This window comes from Acomys minous, assembly GCF_964271855.1.
Source record: "Acomys minous genome assembly, chromosome: 16".
NCBI classification, from domain to species: Eukaryota; Metazoa; Chordata; class Mammalia; order Rodentia; family Muridae; genus Acomys; species Acomys minous.
In genome coordinates this window covers 60254857-60272278 of record NC_140498.1, presented here as the reverse complement: position 1 = coordinate 60272278, position 17422 = coordinate 60254857, and the positions used below count along the sequence as shown (strand labels likewise).

The 17422-nt window shown below is 47.1% G+C and overlaps 1 protein-coding gene across 3 annotated transcripts in view; it reads left to right on the top strand.

The window, feature by feature from the left end:
- The window catches only part of ARHGEF18 (Rho/Rac guanine nucleotide exchange factor 18), a gene marked incomplete at its 5' end in the record, with an annotated part of 106728 nt that overhangs the window by 1930 nt on the left and 87376 nt on the right, over window positions 1-17422 (top strand). For 2 of the 3 annotated variants that reach the window (XM_084764469.1, XM_084764468.1), the window contains one exon: window positions 12413-12537. In XM_084764469.1, the coding sequence (XP_084620595.1) occupies window positions 12523-12537 (15 nt within the window). Of the gene's footprint in view, window positions 1-5955; window positions 6047-12412; window positions 12538-17422 lie in introns of those variants that run through there. The other variant, XM_084764467.1, reaches the window with a different exon arrangement.

The following is a 17422-nucleotide window of genomic DNA, read 5'->3' as shown; positions in this document are numbered from 1 at the left end:
ATTCTTTTATATATTTTATTATATTTCTTTTTAAATATATATTTATATTTTTACACACGAATAAAATAAACTATATACAGCAAGAACTGCAAAACGATCAGGAATTATATTAATGTTACACTCATAGTGATTTTGCTCTTTGTATTTGGCAAACTTGAAGAAAACATCTTTGTATCTTGGTGAGTCTAAAATTCTGAATGAAAATCAACATCTATCAACTTAAAACATCTTTCTAGACCTAAAAACATCTTAATCCCAAAACAACTAAGCTTAATTGAAAGATTAAACTAAAGGAAGACACTCAGTGTTAAGCCCCTGCCTCCACATGCACACATACTTGTACACACACAGCAGCGTGAGCACGTGCACAGACCACACACACACATGGTTAACTAAGCTCCCCAGGATATCTGGGCTGCATTATCTCCACATCCCAACTCCCAGCATAGAGCTAGGAACAAGCTTGTGGTCAGTCCTGTGGTCACTGCTCCCTTAGAGTGTCATTTTAGAGAGGCAGTGTTTGAATCCTAACACTCCCAACTGTGTGTGATGACAGGTCCTTGCACAACCCCCACAGGCCTCTTTATGAGCACCTGGGTGTGAGAGGGATCCTGAGGTCACGCACGTGAGATCTTTGAGCTTGGTGCCTGGCACACTGTAGCAGCTCAGAAAACATCACTGGCCCCGCCTTTTCCTTTGTTCTGTGTTCTTGTGGTTAAAGCCTTGCTTCCTGGGCTGTCCCCCACCCATAAAACATGTGTATGTCACAGTCACTTCCTGTGTTGTACCTCAAAAGAAAGCCCAGTGGGGCTGGAGAAGAGGGTTCAGTGGTTAAGAGTACTTGCTGCTCTTGCAGAGGACCAAGATTCTGTCCCCAGCAACCCCACAGAGCGCCTCACAACCACCTGTACCTTCAGCCCCTTTTTAGATCCCAACACCATCTTCTGACCTACAGGCCCACTGCATGCCCAACACACATGTGGTGCACATACATACATACACGTAGGAAAAACTACATACATAAAATAAAAAGAAATAAATTCTTTTCGAAAGAAAGAAAGATTCACAATGTGCCATCTCTCAGCTAGCCTCACTGTCCCTGTTTCTCTGAGGTTTTTCAGTTTCAACCCAGGTCTGAAAATCCTACATAGTATGAAGTACCCTGAAAGCCATTGACTACTGAAAGACGCACCTTCAAAAGTGTCCTGAAAGATGTGGATTACATTTTGATTACTGTCTTTTATGATCATTTGCCTTCGTCTCTTATGTTTGAGTTTTTATTTTATTCATTCATTTACTTTTAAATTTTAATTTTATTACTTTAAAAAAATTTTTTTTTGGTTTTTCAAGACAGGGTTTCTCTGTGTAACCTTGGCTGTCCTGGACTTGCTTTGTAGACCAGGCTGGCCTCAAACTCACAGCGATCCGCCTGCCTCTGCCTCCCAAGCGCTGGGATTAAAGGCGTGCGCCACCACCGCCCGGCAATTTTATTACATTTATTTATCTGCGTGTGTGCAGGGAGCAGAAAACAACCCCCAGAAATCAGTTTTCTCCGTCCCACCGTAGGGGTTCTGAGAATCAAACTCGGATTGTCAGACTTGACAACAAGTACCTTTCCCTACTGAGCCAACTCAACAGGCCTGGGTTGTTGACTTTTAAGACTTTTTATGTCAGAGGTTGGAGCAGATGAGTACAGGTACCGTCAGAAGCCAGGAGAGGAAGATGGATTCTCTGGGGCCAGAGTCATGGGTGGTTATACCTGGTGATAAAGGCTAGAACCAAACTCATCCTCTGGGAGAGAGAGTGTGGGAGAGAAAGAGTACATGTGGATGTGTGCACATACACACACACACACACACACACACACACACACACGTGCTCACACACTCACATACATGTGTGTGTGCGCGCGCACACACTTTTGGAATTCAGTTCTTTCTTTTCACAATTGTAGGCTCCATGTACTCAGGCTTGGGGACAAGAGGCATCTCACCAGCCCTTGTTTTATCTTTTTGAAACAGAGTCTTTCCATTTTCCCAGGCTGGCCTGGGACTCAGAACTTAACCCCAGGGGCTGGCCTCAAACTCCTCCTGATCCTCCTGCCTCAGTTTCCCAAGTGCTGACATTACAGCCACACACCAACATGCTCGGCACTTATTGTTCAGTTTGTTTGGTTGGTTGTTTGTTTTTTCAAGACAAAGTTTCTCTACATAGCCTTGGCTGTCCTGAACTCCCTTTGTAGACCAGGCTAGCCTCAAACTCACAGAGATCCTCCTGCCTCAGTCTCCCAAGTGCTGCAATTACAGCCATGCCCACCACACTTTTGTTCTGTTTTATGGCTGGCTATGGTTGTTGGTCTAGTTGAACTTTATCATAGCTATATAAGCACGGAGAAGACTTTGTATGGGGCAGGTCTTGCCCCATACACTTAGGACATTAGAAGGTATCTCAAGGACTGGAGTGATACTTAGTTGGTAAAGGAAAGCACAGTAGTGGTTAACTCAAGAGTTGCCAATAGGGCTGGAGAGATGGCGCAGCAGTTAACAGCACTAGCTGCTCTCCCAGAGGTCCTGAGTTCAAGTCCCAGAGACCACATAGTGGTTCACAATAATCTATCATGGCATTTGGCACTCATGAAGAAAGAGCACTCATGTACATAAAAAAAAAATACACACATAAATAAATAAATCTTTTTAAAAAAAGAGTTGCTAATAATACATCAGTGCCAAATTGAGTGAAAGAAATTAAAAGCACTCCCCTTTGGAGCAATTTTACCAAGAAAGACACCAGATTTGAACTCTTAACTTCTTTCTCCTAACATCTTCCATCATCTCCTGACTGCTCATTCTCTGAATCTGTGCCTGACCGAATGCTGCCGTAAATCTGTCCCTGTGTCTGTGTGTCCGTAACTAAGGGTTTTGCTCTGTGTTTATTGGACAGTAGAGGAAGTCCTGCTTAGAAAAGAAACGAGGATGTTAGAAGGGGATCAAGTCACCGACTCCCACTGACTCAGATAACAAACACAACCGTAAACAGACTTACCAGCCTACGTTACACCCTCATCTATGGTGGATATTTATCTTACAAGGTTCCTTTCAACCTGTTTTGCCTCTCTGATAAACAACTAAGCTGAGCCATAGCACATGGTATGCTTGGATCATTCTGGTCCATTGCAGAGGGCATTTGGGTCTTCAAAGATGCCCTTCTACCCTCGCTCCGTTCCCTCTCTTCTGTTTCGTTTCCTTCCCTTACCTTTCCTTCCTCTCCTCTTCCTCTACTCCCCTTTCTTCCCTCGCTTTATCTTTCCCGGGAGAGGGAGATATGGTCTGGGGAGAAGACAGTGGTCAACCCAAGTAGAACACAGAGAAATAAGACTAGGGAGAGACCCTGGGGGCCATTTAGGTGCTGGAGAGGGAGAGAGGGATTCAGAATTGCCTCTGGTTTGGTCTCTCTCGTGGTGGGGGCAGAGGCGGGGTTGGGGGGTGGGGACAGAACCAGAGATAGTTTACAATTGTAGTGTTGGGAAATTGTGTGCCCACACCACCGCTCTGGAACTTGCTTCTAGTGCAATATTGCCAGAGTTTGATAGACAACTCAACATTTTATTATGAAGAGTCAGGGCTGCTCTATGAGATGACTTTATCCTCCTGAGAGTGAACTGAACCAAGGAGATAGAGCCTGGAGCTTGGGGACGTGCAGAACAAAGCCACATGTGGGGCTTCTACCGCCAGGGGGCAGCACCTGCACAGAGAAGCGCAAACGGTCATGCGCCTGCCCGTTGGCATTGCAAAGGCTTTCAAAACTACCGGTTTTGTTGTTATCTTGTTGTTATTGTTGTTAGCATACAACGAAATTGAGTGCACTGTAAACATGCCCTATTTTGTGCTAATTTACATGCCTGTGCCCTGCCAATATATCCTCTTCTCTTGCTTGACTTCTTTCTCCCTCCACATGCTCCCCACTTCTGTTTCAATTATTTTATATATATTGGGAGCCATATTCAAATATATATCATTACACTGTCTTCATTTCCTCTTCTCCCTTGCTTTGACTACTTCTTTCTCCCCTGTTCTCTCTCTCTCTCTCTCTCTCTCTCTCTCTCTCTCTCTCTCTCTCTCTCTCTCTCTCTCTCCTCTCTGTCTCTCTCTCTCTCTTTCATGTAGCCCAAGCTGGCCTCAAACAAACACTGTATAGCCTCTCTTTGTATTTCAATGCCCTACACACATATAAGCATGAATATGTATTTAATTCTAGATCATATGTGAAAGAAAACAGACAACATTTTTATTTCAGAGTCTGCTGCTGTGTTTTCTTCAGTTCCGTCCATTGCTCTATGGACATCACAATTTCATTCTTCACAGCCAAATAAAAATTTCAGTCCATCCTAAGCCTTGAACTCTTGATGCTCCTGCCTCCACCTCCTGAATACTGAGAGTCCCGGTGTCTACAGCCACACCTGGCTCTTCCTTGATGCTCAGACGTGAGTCCACCTATACAAGTTGAAACTCAACTAGGCATGGTGGTCCGCACCTGCCATCTCAGTCATGTGGAGATAGAGACAGGGGGCTCAGGAGTTCAAGGTCAGCCTCTGCTCTGTAACAATGTTGACCAGCCTGGAATACTCGAGATCTTGTCTCAAGAAAGTCGAAAGCAGGGCTGGGGGTACAGCTTAGTTGGTAGGGGTTGAACCTAGCATGAAGGAAGCCCTGGTTCTGTTCACACCACCACACATACCGGGCACACTTGTCGCGTCAGCACCCCCAAGACGTTAAAGTAGGAAGGTCAGGAGTTCAAGGTCATCCTTGATTACACAGGGTCATTCCTGGTTGCTCGAGACCTTCTCTAAAAGAAAAACCACGTTCTCCCTCATATGTAGATCCTATCCCATAATGCACATGGGTATATATCTGCAAGCAGCTTTAAGTGTGGATGGAGCATAACACTGATGGAGCAACGGGTAATATTAGACGATGAGGAAGGACATAAGTCATGAGAGGGGACATAAAGCTAACTGTTTTTTCTAGCTTCGACTCTGCCAGGTTGTTTGTTGTTTTGGTTTTTTGGGGGGGTTGTTTGTTGTTGTTGTTGTTGTTGTTGTTGTTGTGGTTGGGTTTTTTTGTTTTGTTTGGTTTTTGTTTTTTTGTTTTGTTTTTTGTTTTGTTTTGTTTTTGAGTTTTGCGTGTGGTCAATAAGCTCATCGAGACATAATTGACAGTGGAAGGAAAAAAGCTGAAGCAAAGGCCCACAGCTTTGAGGTGGTTACTCAGACTGCCGAGTCCACTGAGATGTACTAAATGTGGCACAGGGGAGGTGATGGTTCAAGCAGCTTCCTTAAACCAGACCACTGGGCCACACTAGCCAGCCAGTGTAGCCTAATGGGAGAGCTCCAGGCCAGTGAAAGACACCGTCCCAAAAACAGCATGACCACTGCTCCTCATGAATGAGCCCGAGGTTGACCTCTGACCTTCGAGCACATACTGAAGCACACACATACACCATATACAAGACTCACATTTAAGCGTACAATCACAAACCATACATGTGTGTGCGTGTGCATATACATGTGATAGAGAATATTTGTATCCTCTGTATAAATAAATAACTGCCCCCATCAAACACACAATGAATTGCACATGAGCACAGAAATACACACCGAAACAGACAGAGAGACATGGCCAAACTTCCCCTCAGAATGCAAGATGGGCTTATTTTTCTCTCAGGAATAACTGGGTCAGGGCTGAAGGAGACCCGAAAGCACAGGGCCCTGCCTTGCCTCTGCCCCTCTCCACTGCTGCACCGTTCAGCCCTCCTCCTCCAACCCAGGCTCCCCATCAGCTGATGTCTCTGGCAGGCCTTGGCGGCAGTCTCCGCCCCCTTGCTGGCAGCCAGGTTCTGGCAGGGATCCCCACTCTGAGCTTTTCCTCCCTCGGGGCGTGAGCTGGACACCCTACTCACATGCATGAGGTACCGATGGCTGACTCGGTGCTCAACCACTCCTGGCCGGCTCTCTCCAAGCTGTGGATGAAAAGATGGGCCTTTAAGCGAGGTAAGGAGGCAAGAAGTGGGGACCCATCACCCAGGCAGAAACCCCTAAACCACTGGCTTACTGTCCTCACGGGTGGTCTTTTGGTTTTTTGTCATTTTTGTTTTGGTTTGGTTTGGGGGTTTTGTTTTGTTTTTTTCTTAGCCGATGTCCAAGTCAGCCTCAGAGACCATTGACTCTCAAATTTTCCCAGAGCACCAAGGACCTTCGTGAACATTGGGGTTCCATCGTTTCTCACAGAAAATGTCTCCCCAGTGCTTTGGGAGAAATTTACAGCAGGAAAATTCCACGATATCACCAACTGATGTGCTCCGTCGCGGGAGCTAGTTAACATAGCCTGGGTCCCTGGGTCATTGTTGCCTGGGCCCATGACAGGACAAGCTAATTGTGGAGGCAGACAGTTTAAATGGGGAGATTTGAGGGAGCTAAGGATGGAGTTAGTAGGGTGCTCATCTCGTTTGCAGGAAGTTCCATGCTCAGTATGCTGGTGCGTGGCGCTCATCGTAGCCGTTGGGAGGGGGAAGCGAAGGATCAAGAGTTTAAGGTCATCCTTGGCTACATAGTTGAATTCAAGGCCAGCGGGACTCCATGAGATGATGTCTCAAAAAAGAAAAGAGCAAAGGAGGAGATTTTAGATTCTGAAGCATGCGCCTCCCTCAAATATGCACACTTGTGCGAACATGTGATCGTATACGCACACACACACACACACACACACACACACACACACACACACACAGCGGTTCATGTTCTTCCAGAGTGGCCAGGCCTTGGCTTAACTATGTAGGGATTAGATGCTTGTATTACATTTCCTGTGACTTGCACGATCATTCCTAACAAAGAGACCCCTCTCTACGTCCTCCCTCCTGCCCTCCCTCTCTCTCTACTTTCCTTCCTTCCCACCCTTTAAGACAGCATCCCATGGAACCTGAGCTGGTCTCAAATTCACAGTGTAGTCAAGGATGACCTAGAATTCCTGCCTTCCTTCACCTGCCCTCACCTCCCCAGTGTTAAGATGACAGGCGTGTGTGGGCACACCAGACAGTGCTGGGAATGGAGCCCAGCACTTCAGCCATGCAAGGAAAGAGCTCTACCCACTGAGCTACCCTTGAAAAATAACTGAATGGTGTTCTGGTCACAGAAGATGGGTGGACCGTGTGATAGGGGCTGGCCCGTACTCTCATGGCAACCTTGGTTTTTCTGGCCCTATACCCACCTAATCATAGCTGCTGCCCGGTTCAGACTTTCATGGGTCCTGACCACCCAGGCCACCTGCAGGAGCTGAATCCTTGTCCAGAGTATCATAAGGTTCAACGGTGAAGGAAACTGGGTACACGGGGGGGGGGGGGGCACACCTGGTCATCCGATTCACATGCTCTCTCTGTGCTGGGACTGGAAAGCAGATGGAAGCACTAGAGGACCCAGACTGTGCGCTGGGGCTGGAGAGACGGGGTGGCCTGGGAACTGGGGTGTGATCAAAGTGACCCCCACTGAAGTTGAGCTCAGAGAGACCGAGCTTCTCGCTCACACAACAAGCACTTATCAGAGGAGCTGGAATTTGATGGAATTTGAAACCAGTTCAGTTATGGGGCTGTGCCTTTGTGATGGGTTCTGATCATTAAGCAGAGCTGTCCATGTGGGCAGAGTCCCGGAGCCTGGGGAGGGTACCAAATCCATCTATAGTGGCAACCCTGGGGAATTAGCACACAGGGCATGGGTCACTAAGTTGTCCCTCTGTGGCCTGGGTCTTGGAGTCTGGCCAGGCAGCACACCCTGTTTTTGAGTCCTAGAAGGTTGAGATTATGATTTGTAGGCTCGGCAGGTGGGGGAGTGAACTGCAAGCTCTGACAATGACTGTTACACCCTTTTATGGCTGAGGCCACAGGGGCTGGTGAGGGAGGATGCTGCTGCGCTGCTGCCCTGGGCCTGAACCTAAGCTGAGAGGCTGCTCACTAGAGAGAAGCCAACGGGCCTGAGTCCCTCTCGCTGCTCCGGCTCTCATTCCTTTATCTGTGTTAGCACGGTGGCTCCTTTACCCTGTTTCCCTGGTCTTTAGTCCAGAGTTGCAAGGGGAAAAGATGGCATGTGTCTGTGTGTCTGTGTGTGTGTGTGTGTGTGTGTGTGTGTGTATGTATGTATGTATGTATGTATGTATGTGTGTGTGTCTGTGTGTGTATGTATGTATGTCTGTGTGTCTGTGTGTGTATGTATGTATGTATGTGTATCTGTGTGTCTCTGTGTGTCTGCTTCTGTGTGTGTGTGTGTGTGTGAGAGAGAGAGAGAGAGAGAGAGAGAGAGAGAGAGAGAGAGAGAGAGAGAATACGCTATGTGCACGGGTCTCTGCTCCCCTGTCTCCACTCTCCTCCACCCTCAAAGCAATGGGATCACAAGCATTCATAGCCACATGTGGCTTTTTACACAGATGCTGGGGACTCAAGGTCTCATACTTAGGCAGCGAGTGTTCTTACCCCAGCCCCAAGAAAGGTTTTTCTGTGCCTCTTTAAAACTCTGTAACTGGGGCATGACAGTGCATGCCTTTAATCCCAGCACTTGGGAGGCCGAGACAGTCTGATTGATGTGAGTTCGAGGCCAGCCTGGTCTACAAAGCGAGTCCAGGACAGCTAAGGCTACACAGAGAAACCCTGTCTCGAAAAATAAAAATAAGTAAAACTTTGATGGTCTCAGTCCCTCATAGGACCCACTAGGGAAATAATAAGGCTGGACTGCAAAGCCAGGCAAAATTTAGGAGCTGTCTGGGATCTGATGTGCCCCCCCTCCCAGGGCAGAGGGGCTCTGTGCTCTCTTCCTTAGCTACGTCACTATCACCGTCTGGTCATGCTTTTTCATCCAGCCTGTAGTTAGTGATAATACAGTGTGTCCGCCCTGGGTCCCTTTCCATCTTGCCTCTCTGACTCACTTCTGTCCACTTCTGTCTTTAGCACTCCCAGCCTTGTGCATTACCATCTCCCGAGCAGTGTCACGTCATCTCTCCGTCCAGCTGATCTGCGCGCACACACTCCGTCCACCCAAGCATTCGTCCACACAGCTATCCACCCAACCAGCCAGCCTGGCATATAGCTGGTAAACTAGCCAACCATCCTCCTTCCATCCATCCATCCATCTATCCGTCCTTCGGTTCATCCGTCCTGTCATCCTCACATGCATCTGCCCACCTTTATTTCTTCCGTACAGCCTGCCAACCAGCTAGCTAACCATTTAGCTATCCATCTAACTATCTGCCATCCACTCGTGTGGTTACACATCTATCTGACTGACCAGCCAGCCAAACCTACCATCTAGCCAGCCAAAAAATCCATCCACATCAGTACTCAGCCACCCAACCACTCTTCGAGTCACCTACCCGTCTCTTCAGTCAGCCACCCATTCATTCATCTACTTATTCATCCGACCAATCAAGCGATCATTTGTGTTTCCATCCATGAACCATTTATGCATATTTATCTATCCAACCCCCTAGTCCTTCACTTACCCATTCATCCATCCATCTAACTATCTACTTCTCTTTTCATCCAAAAGCCGTTTATCCATCCACTCATCGACCTGTCAACCCGACCATCCAGCCGTGCAGCCGTCTATTAAGTCACTCACGGATTCTTCCATTCATTTCTCTACCTATCTATCCATTCATCAGCAAATTTATAGGCACCACTCTCCCAACCTGGCTGAGCACAAGGTAGCCTGGCGGTTGTGTGTGTGTGTGTCCTTGTGTATGTGTGTGTGTGTGTGTGTGTGTGTGTGTGTGTAGCATGTATGTGTAGTGTGTCTGTATAGCATGTATGTGTAGTGTGTGTCTGTGTAGCATGTGTGTAGTGTGTGTGTAGCCTGGCAGTTGTGTGTGTGTGTGTCCTTGTGTGTATGTCCATGTGTGTGTGTGGCATGTGTGTGTCTGTATAGCATGTGTGTGTAGTGTATGTCTGTGTAGCACGTGTGTGTGTGTAGTGTGTGTGTGTGTGTGTGTGTGTGTGTGTGTGTGATATCATGTTTATGAGGGTATGCAGGCTAGAGGTTGTCAGACATCTTCCTTGATCTCTGCTTTATTTATTTTTTTCTTTGTTTGTTTGTTGTTTTTGTTTTTCAAGACAGAGTTTCTCTCTGTAGCCCTAGCTGTACTGGAGCTTGCTCTGTAGACCAGGCTGGCATCCAACTCACAGAGAACCCTCTGCCTTTGCCTCCTGGGTGCTGAGATTAAAGGCATGCGCCACCATTACTCAACTTTTTTTTAAAAGATTTTATCTATTTGTATGTGTAGGAGTGTTTGCCTCATTGAATGTCTGTATGCCATCTGTGTGCAGTTCCTGCACAGACCAGAAGAGGACAGTGTATCCCCTGGAGCTGGGGCTACAGATGGTTGTTAGCTGTCATGTGGGTTCTGGGATTTGACCTAGGTCTCCTGGAAGAGCGGCCAGTGCTCTTAGTTACTGTGCCATTTCTATACCTTAGTTTTTGGCACATGGTCTCTCACTGAACCAAGAGCTCATTGTTTCTGCTAGGCTATCTAAGGAGCTTCAAGAATCTGCCTGTCTGCACTTCCCCAGACAGTACCAGACATGTACCATTGCACCTGGGTGTGCTGCGACCCTATCCTCAGATTCTCACACTTGCATGGCAGGCAGTGTACTGACTGAGCCATCTGGCCTGCCCTGAACCCTCCTTTGAACTCAGAGATACCTAGATTTAACCCCCCCCTCCCTTGTACAAGTCGCATGTGACTTGGGTGAAGCCAGTATGCCCCTTTTACTCTGTGTCCCACTTTATACAGTGAGGTGTCATAGAGATGTTGTAAGGACAGAAGGTGGCCATGATCAGATAATAATGAGGCTTAGCTTCATCTCATCCCATCAGCATGAGAGCTTAGCCTATGATCGGGCTAGGATCCAGACTCACTCTGACAGCAAGATCATATCATGTGATGGGTATGATGCCTGAATGGGCTCAGTCTATGACACCGGGATTAGTGTCATACCCTCTGAGGTCTAACGGGATGAGGCATGTTGTATGACCAAGACTATGGCTCTGTCTATGAGACAAGGACAGAGCTTGTATCTTTGTGACACCAAGACAGTGACTCATATATGATCCCAGGATGGGAGCTCAGTCTATGACATTTTAAGTCAGCGCTAAGCCGGACAACAGAATGAGGCGTGCAATATAATGCCAAGATCATGGCTTAGTCTCTGAAACCAGGATGGAGCTCAATCTGTGTGATGGATAGTGTTAATTATCAATGTGACAGAACCTGTAGTCACCTGGGAGATGGGTCTTTGGGCCTGCCTCTGAGGTATTGTCTTGATTGGATTAGTTGAGGTAGAAAGATAACTTGGCCTTAGGTAACTATCCTGCATAAATATAGAGCATACGCTAAGAACAAGCATCCATTGCTTTCTGCTTCTGGCTTCTGCTGCCTTGACTGAAACTTGCACTGAACCTAAAATAAACCCTTTCTCCCTTAAGTTGCTTTTGTCTGGGTATTTTATCACAGCAACAGGAGAGGAGACTAAGATAGTCTGTGATACCAGGATCAGTGCTCAGCTCATGATAGCAGCATGAGGCACATAGATGAATCCAAGATCATGGTTCAGTATATGACAACAGGATGAGGAGTTAGTATAAGATACAAAAATAAGGCTCAGTCTATGACACCAGGGTTAGGGCTCAATCTATGACAGGAAGGTGAGGCATAGCGTATAACACCAAGATTATAGCTCAGACTATAGGATGAGGGCTCAGTCTAGACACCGGAGACAGTGCTCATCCCGACACTATCTATCAAATGAGGACTTTTACCAGAGCCACTTCTACCATGAATACACTGAGGTTCCCAGAAACAAATACTTAAGCAGAAAAGAGCTTCGTCTGTGATTGACTAGGCGTGTGTGTCACAAGCAAAGGTTAAGGAAGAGGTGCCATGTTGGCTTCAAGGTCCTTTAAAGAACTTTTCCACCTCAGCCCCTTCTCAACATCTCCATCTTACTTGTCTCACAGCTGTGATTAAAAAAAAAAACCTGGCAAAAGCACCTTTAAAAGTAAGGGTTAATCCTGGCTCACAGTTTAAGGGAACACAGTCCATCATGGTAGAGAAGGCATGTTAGCAGGAGCTTGAGGCAGCTGTCCACATTGCGACTACAATCAGGAAGCAGAGAGCAATGAAATGCTGGTTCTTGGCTCACCTTTCTCATTTTTATTAGTCCAGGGACACAGCTTTGAATGGTGGGACCAGAATGGGCGGGTCTTCCTGTCTCAGTTAACCTAATCAGAATCATCCCTCGCAGACACACCTAGAAGGGTGTCTTCCTTTGTCCTCCTGACTTAATCCTGACCCCTTTATCCTTCCTCTCTCTCTCTCTACAGGCTCTGAGCCCAAGCCATATGCCCAGACCTTGGAGCCTGGAGCTGCAGCCCCAGCCACCAAGGGTAGCCGTGGACCCTGGAAACCTGAGACTTCAGATTTCTTCGCGACCATGGAGGATGAGCAGGCGGGTATTAGGTGGCTGGGACAGACAGGAGCTGACGACCATGCTGGCAGCAAGTACACTTTGCTCAGTCAGTGCTGTGGTTGACTAGGCCCTTGAGAGACAATATTTCACAGACGATTCCCTCCCCGGCACCCAGGGCTCAGCAGGGTCTGGGGTTTTAACAGTGGCCTTCATGACAATTCTCAGCATTCTTCTTGAGAAAAAAACGGCGTGAGGCTAGGGGTGAGGCATACAGGAGGCTAATCCTAAGCTGGAAGAGACCAAGGAGAGACATGATGAATACAAGTCCGCTCCAGCTGTGATGAGACAGGCAGACAAATGGTGACTGTTGGATCCCCCAGGGAGTTGACTCTGATGGTGTGTGCCTGACGTGATGTATTAGCCCATTCTCCATTGATATAACAAAGTACCTGAGTCAAGGTACACTATAAAGGCAAGTGTGGCGCCCGCGCCACCGCAGTCCCGAGTCGAGGGCAAGGGACTGCGGATTTAACTCATGCACACACTCATGCACACACACACACACACACACACACACACACACACACACACACACACACAATAACACAGCGGGTCCTTTGAGCTAAGAGAGCAGCAGCCGCGGTAGCAGTTTATTCTCGGTCCAGAGTTCCAAAGAGCCTTCTTATGGGCAGCAAAACAGGACTCCTCCTCCCAGGTGAAATCCCTCAAGAGGTGATCTCACACAGGAGGAAAAGTCTCGAGGAAGGGAGGGGCGCGTTCTCAGAGCAGTAAACACACTAGCTAACCAAGATAAACACAGACGTGGAAGCTGCTAGAAACAGGACATGAAACAACAAGACAGGCAGGCAGACCAGTCGGGCCTGGTTCCTACAGGCAAGCCCTTGGAATTTTTTTAAAAGCATGTTTCTTCTGTGTCTATGTGTGTGCACGTGCTTGTGTGTGCATATAAGCAGAGGACACCTCAGCTCTTATTGCTTGTCTGTCATCTACGTTGTTTTCTGAGACGACAGGGTCTCTCACTCTCCAAGAGCTCATGTGCTAGTGCTAGTATAGGGAGCAGAAAAGTTGGGAATCAGGTGTTCTGGACTCTTAGCTGAAGGGACTACAGCACCCATCTCCAAGCTCAGCCTGCTTATCATACAGAGCTGAAAGGAGAGGTGGGGTTATTGCACACAGCTGCACAAGGGGACAAGATTAACGCAAACACTCAGGAGGCAGGGCCTGAGGTATACAGTTGGATCAGGGAGACAGGTTTAGCTAATCTCAGCAGGAACGTTCCCTGCAGGGGACAAATAGCCAGGGGAGAAAGCTATGGTGGACATTTTCTTTTCTTTCTTTCTTTCTTTTTTTAAGATTTATTTATTTATTTATTTATTTATTTATTTATTTATTTATTTTATATACAGCGCTCTGTCCGCAAGTATGTCAGCACTCCAGAAGAGGGCACCAGATCTCATTATAGATGGTTGTGCGCCACCATGTGGTTACTGGGAATTGAACTCAGGATCTTAAGAAGTAGATGGTTGTGCGCCACCATGTGGTTACTGGGAATTGAACTCAGGATCTTAAGAAGAACAGTCGGTTGCTCTTAACCGCTGAGCACGTTCCTGTTCTATTCCCACTTGGCCCCGCAAGGAAGGCTTTGCCATCTCTCTGAGCCTGGGGTCTCCTATGGCCAGAGAGATGGCTTAATGGTTAAGAGAGCTTTCTGCTTTTGCAGAAACCCTGAATTCAGTTCCTGGCACTCACATTCTATATCTACCAATGGCCTGTAACTACAGCTCCAAGGTATTTAATGCCCTCTTCCACCTTCCATGAGTACACACACACACACACACACACACACACACACACACACACACACACACACACCACGCGCGCGCGTGCGCGCGCGCTGGCGTGCTTTTTATATTCCCAACACTCAGGAGCCCAGGACAGGCAGATCTCTGAGCTCCAAGCCAGCCTGGAACTAACTACAGATTAAGTTCCAGGAAAGCCAGAGCTGCATATGGAAACCCGTTGCAGGGTGGAGGTGGTATGGGACGACTCGGTCTACCATAGATGGCACTGTTCCCTTGGGGTGTGGACTGTGTAAGAGTGAAGAAATGGTGCCGCGAGGGAAGCCAGGGCTTGGAAAGCGCAGAAAGCAGCCGCCATCGCCAGAATCATGAGCCGAAAAGGGACAGTCGAAAAATCCGGGAGCTAAACGTGATGGTGCACTCTAAGCCTCACGCATTCTGTGTAGAAAGGGGAGTCTAAGATGAACCAAAAGCCAAAAGACCAAAAGGACAGGCAGGGAGGACAAAAAAGACCACAAAGGATCAAAAAGACAAGACAAAAAGGACCCCGAGGCTCAAAAGGGAGGGACCACAAAGGCGACTCCTACTCGAGAGTCTGGGATTTTTTAAGCCCTGGGAGTTGTAAGAAGGGGACCTGATGGTTGTAAAAGGGAGAAAGTCACAGGATGTGGCTCCTGTTTATAGTAAATATCTTGAGGGCCTTATTTTAGGAAGGACAAAACAGCCCTGGGTAATCTGAAGGTGGCTCTGAAGTTTTTATCAGAGCAGGACCAGGTCTGTGACGCATCTTACCTGATGGGATTCAGGAGTCCTGCTAGGATCGAAAGGGATTCGCCCCCTTTTCCAAGTGCATTAGAACGGCTAACCAGAGTGGGTAGGACTTCAACCTAACCCAGCAATGCCCCATGCCAAACATCTCCCCCACCCTATTTTTACCACCATAACAATCACGTGAAGTGGCCATAGTGTGTCTATTTTAGAGATAGGAGCCCTGAGGTTCTGAGAGGCTAGAGAGATAGCAGTGAGTAAGAACACTTGATGCTGCAAGCAGGAGAAACTGAGTTCAAATCCCCAGCACCCACGTAAGAAGTCAGATATGGCCATGTGCACCTCTGTAACCCCATCACTGTGGAGGATGCAGAAGGAGCATCACTGGAGCTTGCTGGGACCGGCCTAACCCCAAGTTCAGTAAGAGACCTTGTTTCAACAGAGCAAGGTGGAGAGTTACAGAGAACACCTGACATCCTCCTCTGGTCTCTGTGCGTGCACACAGGTGAGCACACCTCCACACACAAGCACACATGCGGCTCACACACGTACACATTAAAATAAAAAGATGTCTCGGGGGCTGGAGAGATGGCTCAGCGGTTAAGAGCACTGACTGCTCTTCCAGAGATCATGAGTTCAATTCCCAGCAACCACATGGTGGCTCACAACCATCTATAATGTGATCTGATGCCCTCTTCTGGCCTGCAGGGGTACATGCAGGCAGAGCTCTGTATACATAATAATAAATAAATAAAATCTTTTAAAAAATAAAAATAAAAAATAAAAAGATGTCTCAATTGGTAAAAAGGCATCTGTCACCGAGAATAATAATTTGATCCTTAAGATCTACATGGTAGAAGGAGAGAACCAACTGCCACAAATTGTCCTCTGACCTCCACCTGTGTATCACAACACATGTCTATACATGCACATGCATATACACACATACACATATACACATACACACACATACATATACACACACATATATACACATGCACACACACATAAATAAATAAATAAAATGTAATTTTTAAAATATTTAGTGAAAAACAAAATGATCACATCCAAGGTTAAGCTAGCAAAAGCTGCTGCAGGAAGTCGGGTGTAGCTCAGTGACAGAGTACTTGCCTCGAATGCTCAGGACCCTAGATCTTATAACTCAGTAAATCAATAGCCAGCATACTGATGCGGACACTGACTGTAGTCTTTCTATGAGTCAACCCTTCTCAAACCGGTGCTCTGCGACAAGGTGAGTCTCCCTCTCGGGCCTTGATGTCACAGCCCTCCCCACTCAGGTCCTTGAGGTCACAGCTCTCCCCTCTCAGCTGTTCAGGTGTCTGAGGATCATAAATTCAAAGCCAACCCAGCAAGAGACCCAGTGTTCTAATTTCATTTCTATTGCTGTGATTTAACAAACAAACAAAAAACAACAAAACAAAAAACCTTACCAAAAGCAATGCAGGATAGAAAGAGCATTGTTTTAGTTTATAATTGTAGGTCACAGGGAAATCAAAGCAGCATCTTCCATTAGCCCGCCCTATGCTATCTACAATCAAGAGCAGAATTGGTGAATCCGTGCGTGCTTGCTTGCTGCTCCAGCCCAGTTCCCACTGCTGTGACAAATGCCATAACCAAAAGCAACTTTGGGGAGGACTGGGCCTATTTCACCCTACATTTTCAGTTTACTTTTTTGTCATTGAAGGCACTCAAGCAGAGACTGTAGAGGAATGCTGCTTACAGGCCTGCTTTCTGGCTCATGCTCAGCTTGAAATCAGGCCCACGAACATAGGGATGGTGCTACCCACAGTGGGCTGGGACCTCCCAAACCAATCCTCAGTCAAGGCACAGGTATGATTGCAGGCCAAGCTGATCTGGGCAATTCCTCAACTGAAGCTCCCTCTTCTAAGGTGGCTAGGTTATGACAAGTTGACAGTAAAAACTAACCAGGACATTTGTTTTCTTGTTTGTCCTAGAGGCCTAAACAGTGCCATACACAGTGATCTGGGTCTTTACATATCAACTAACTTAAGACAATCCCCCACAGACATGCCCATGGGCCAACCCAACTCCTCACCAAGACTTTCCTCCCAAGTGATTGTCACGTTGACAATTCAAACCAACCACCACACATATATCTTAAAAGAACTAAAAAGTAAAGTGAGTGGTGGGATGTAGGTCAGTGGTAGAGCATGTACTAACAGGCCACTCTATTCAATCCCCAGCACCAAAATAAAATAAGCTACACATCCCTATCCAAAGATGGTTGAGATTAGTTTTATTTGTTCTGGTGTGTGTGTGTGTGTGTGTATCCTTTGTGTGTGTATGTGTGTGTC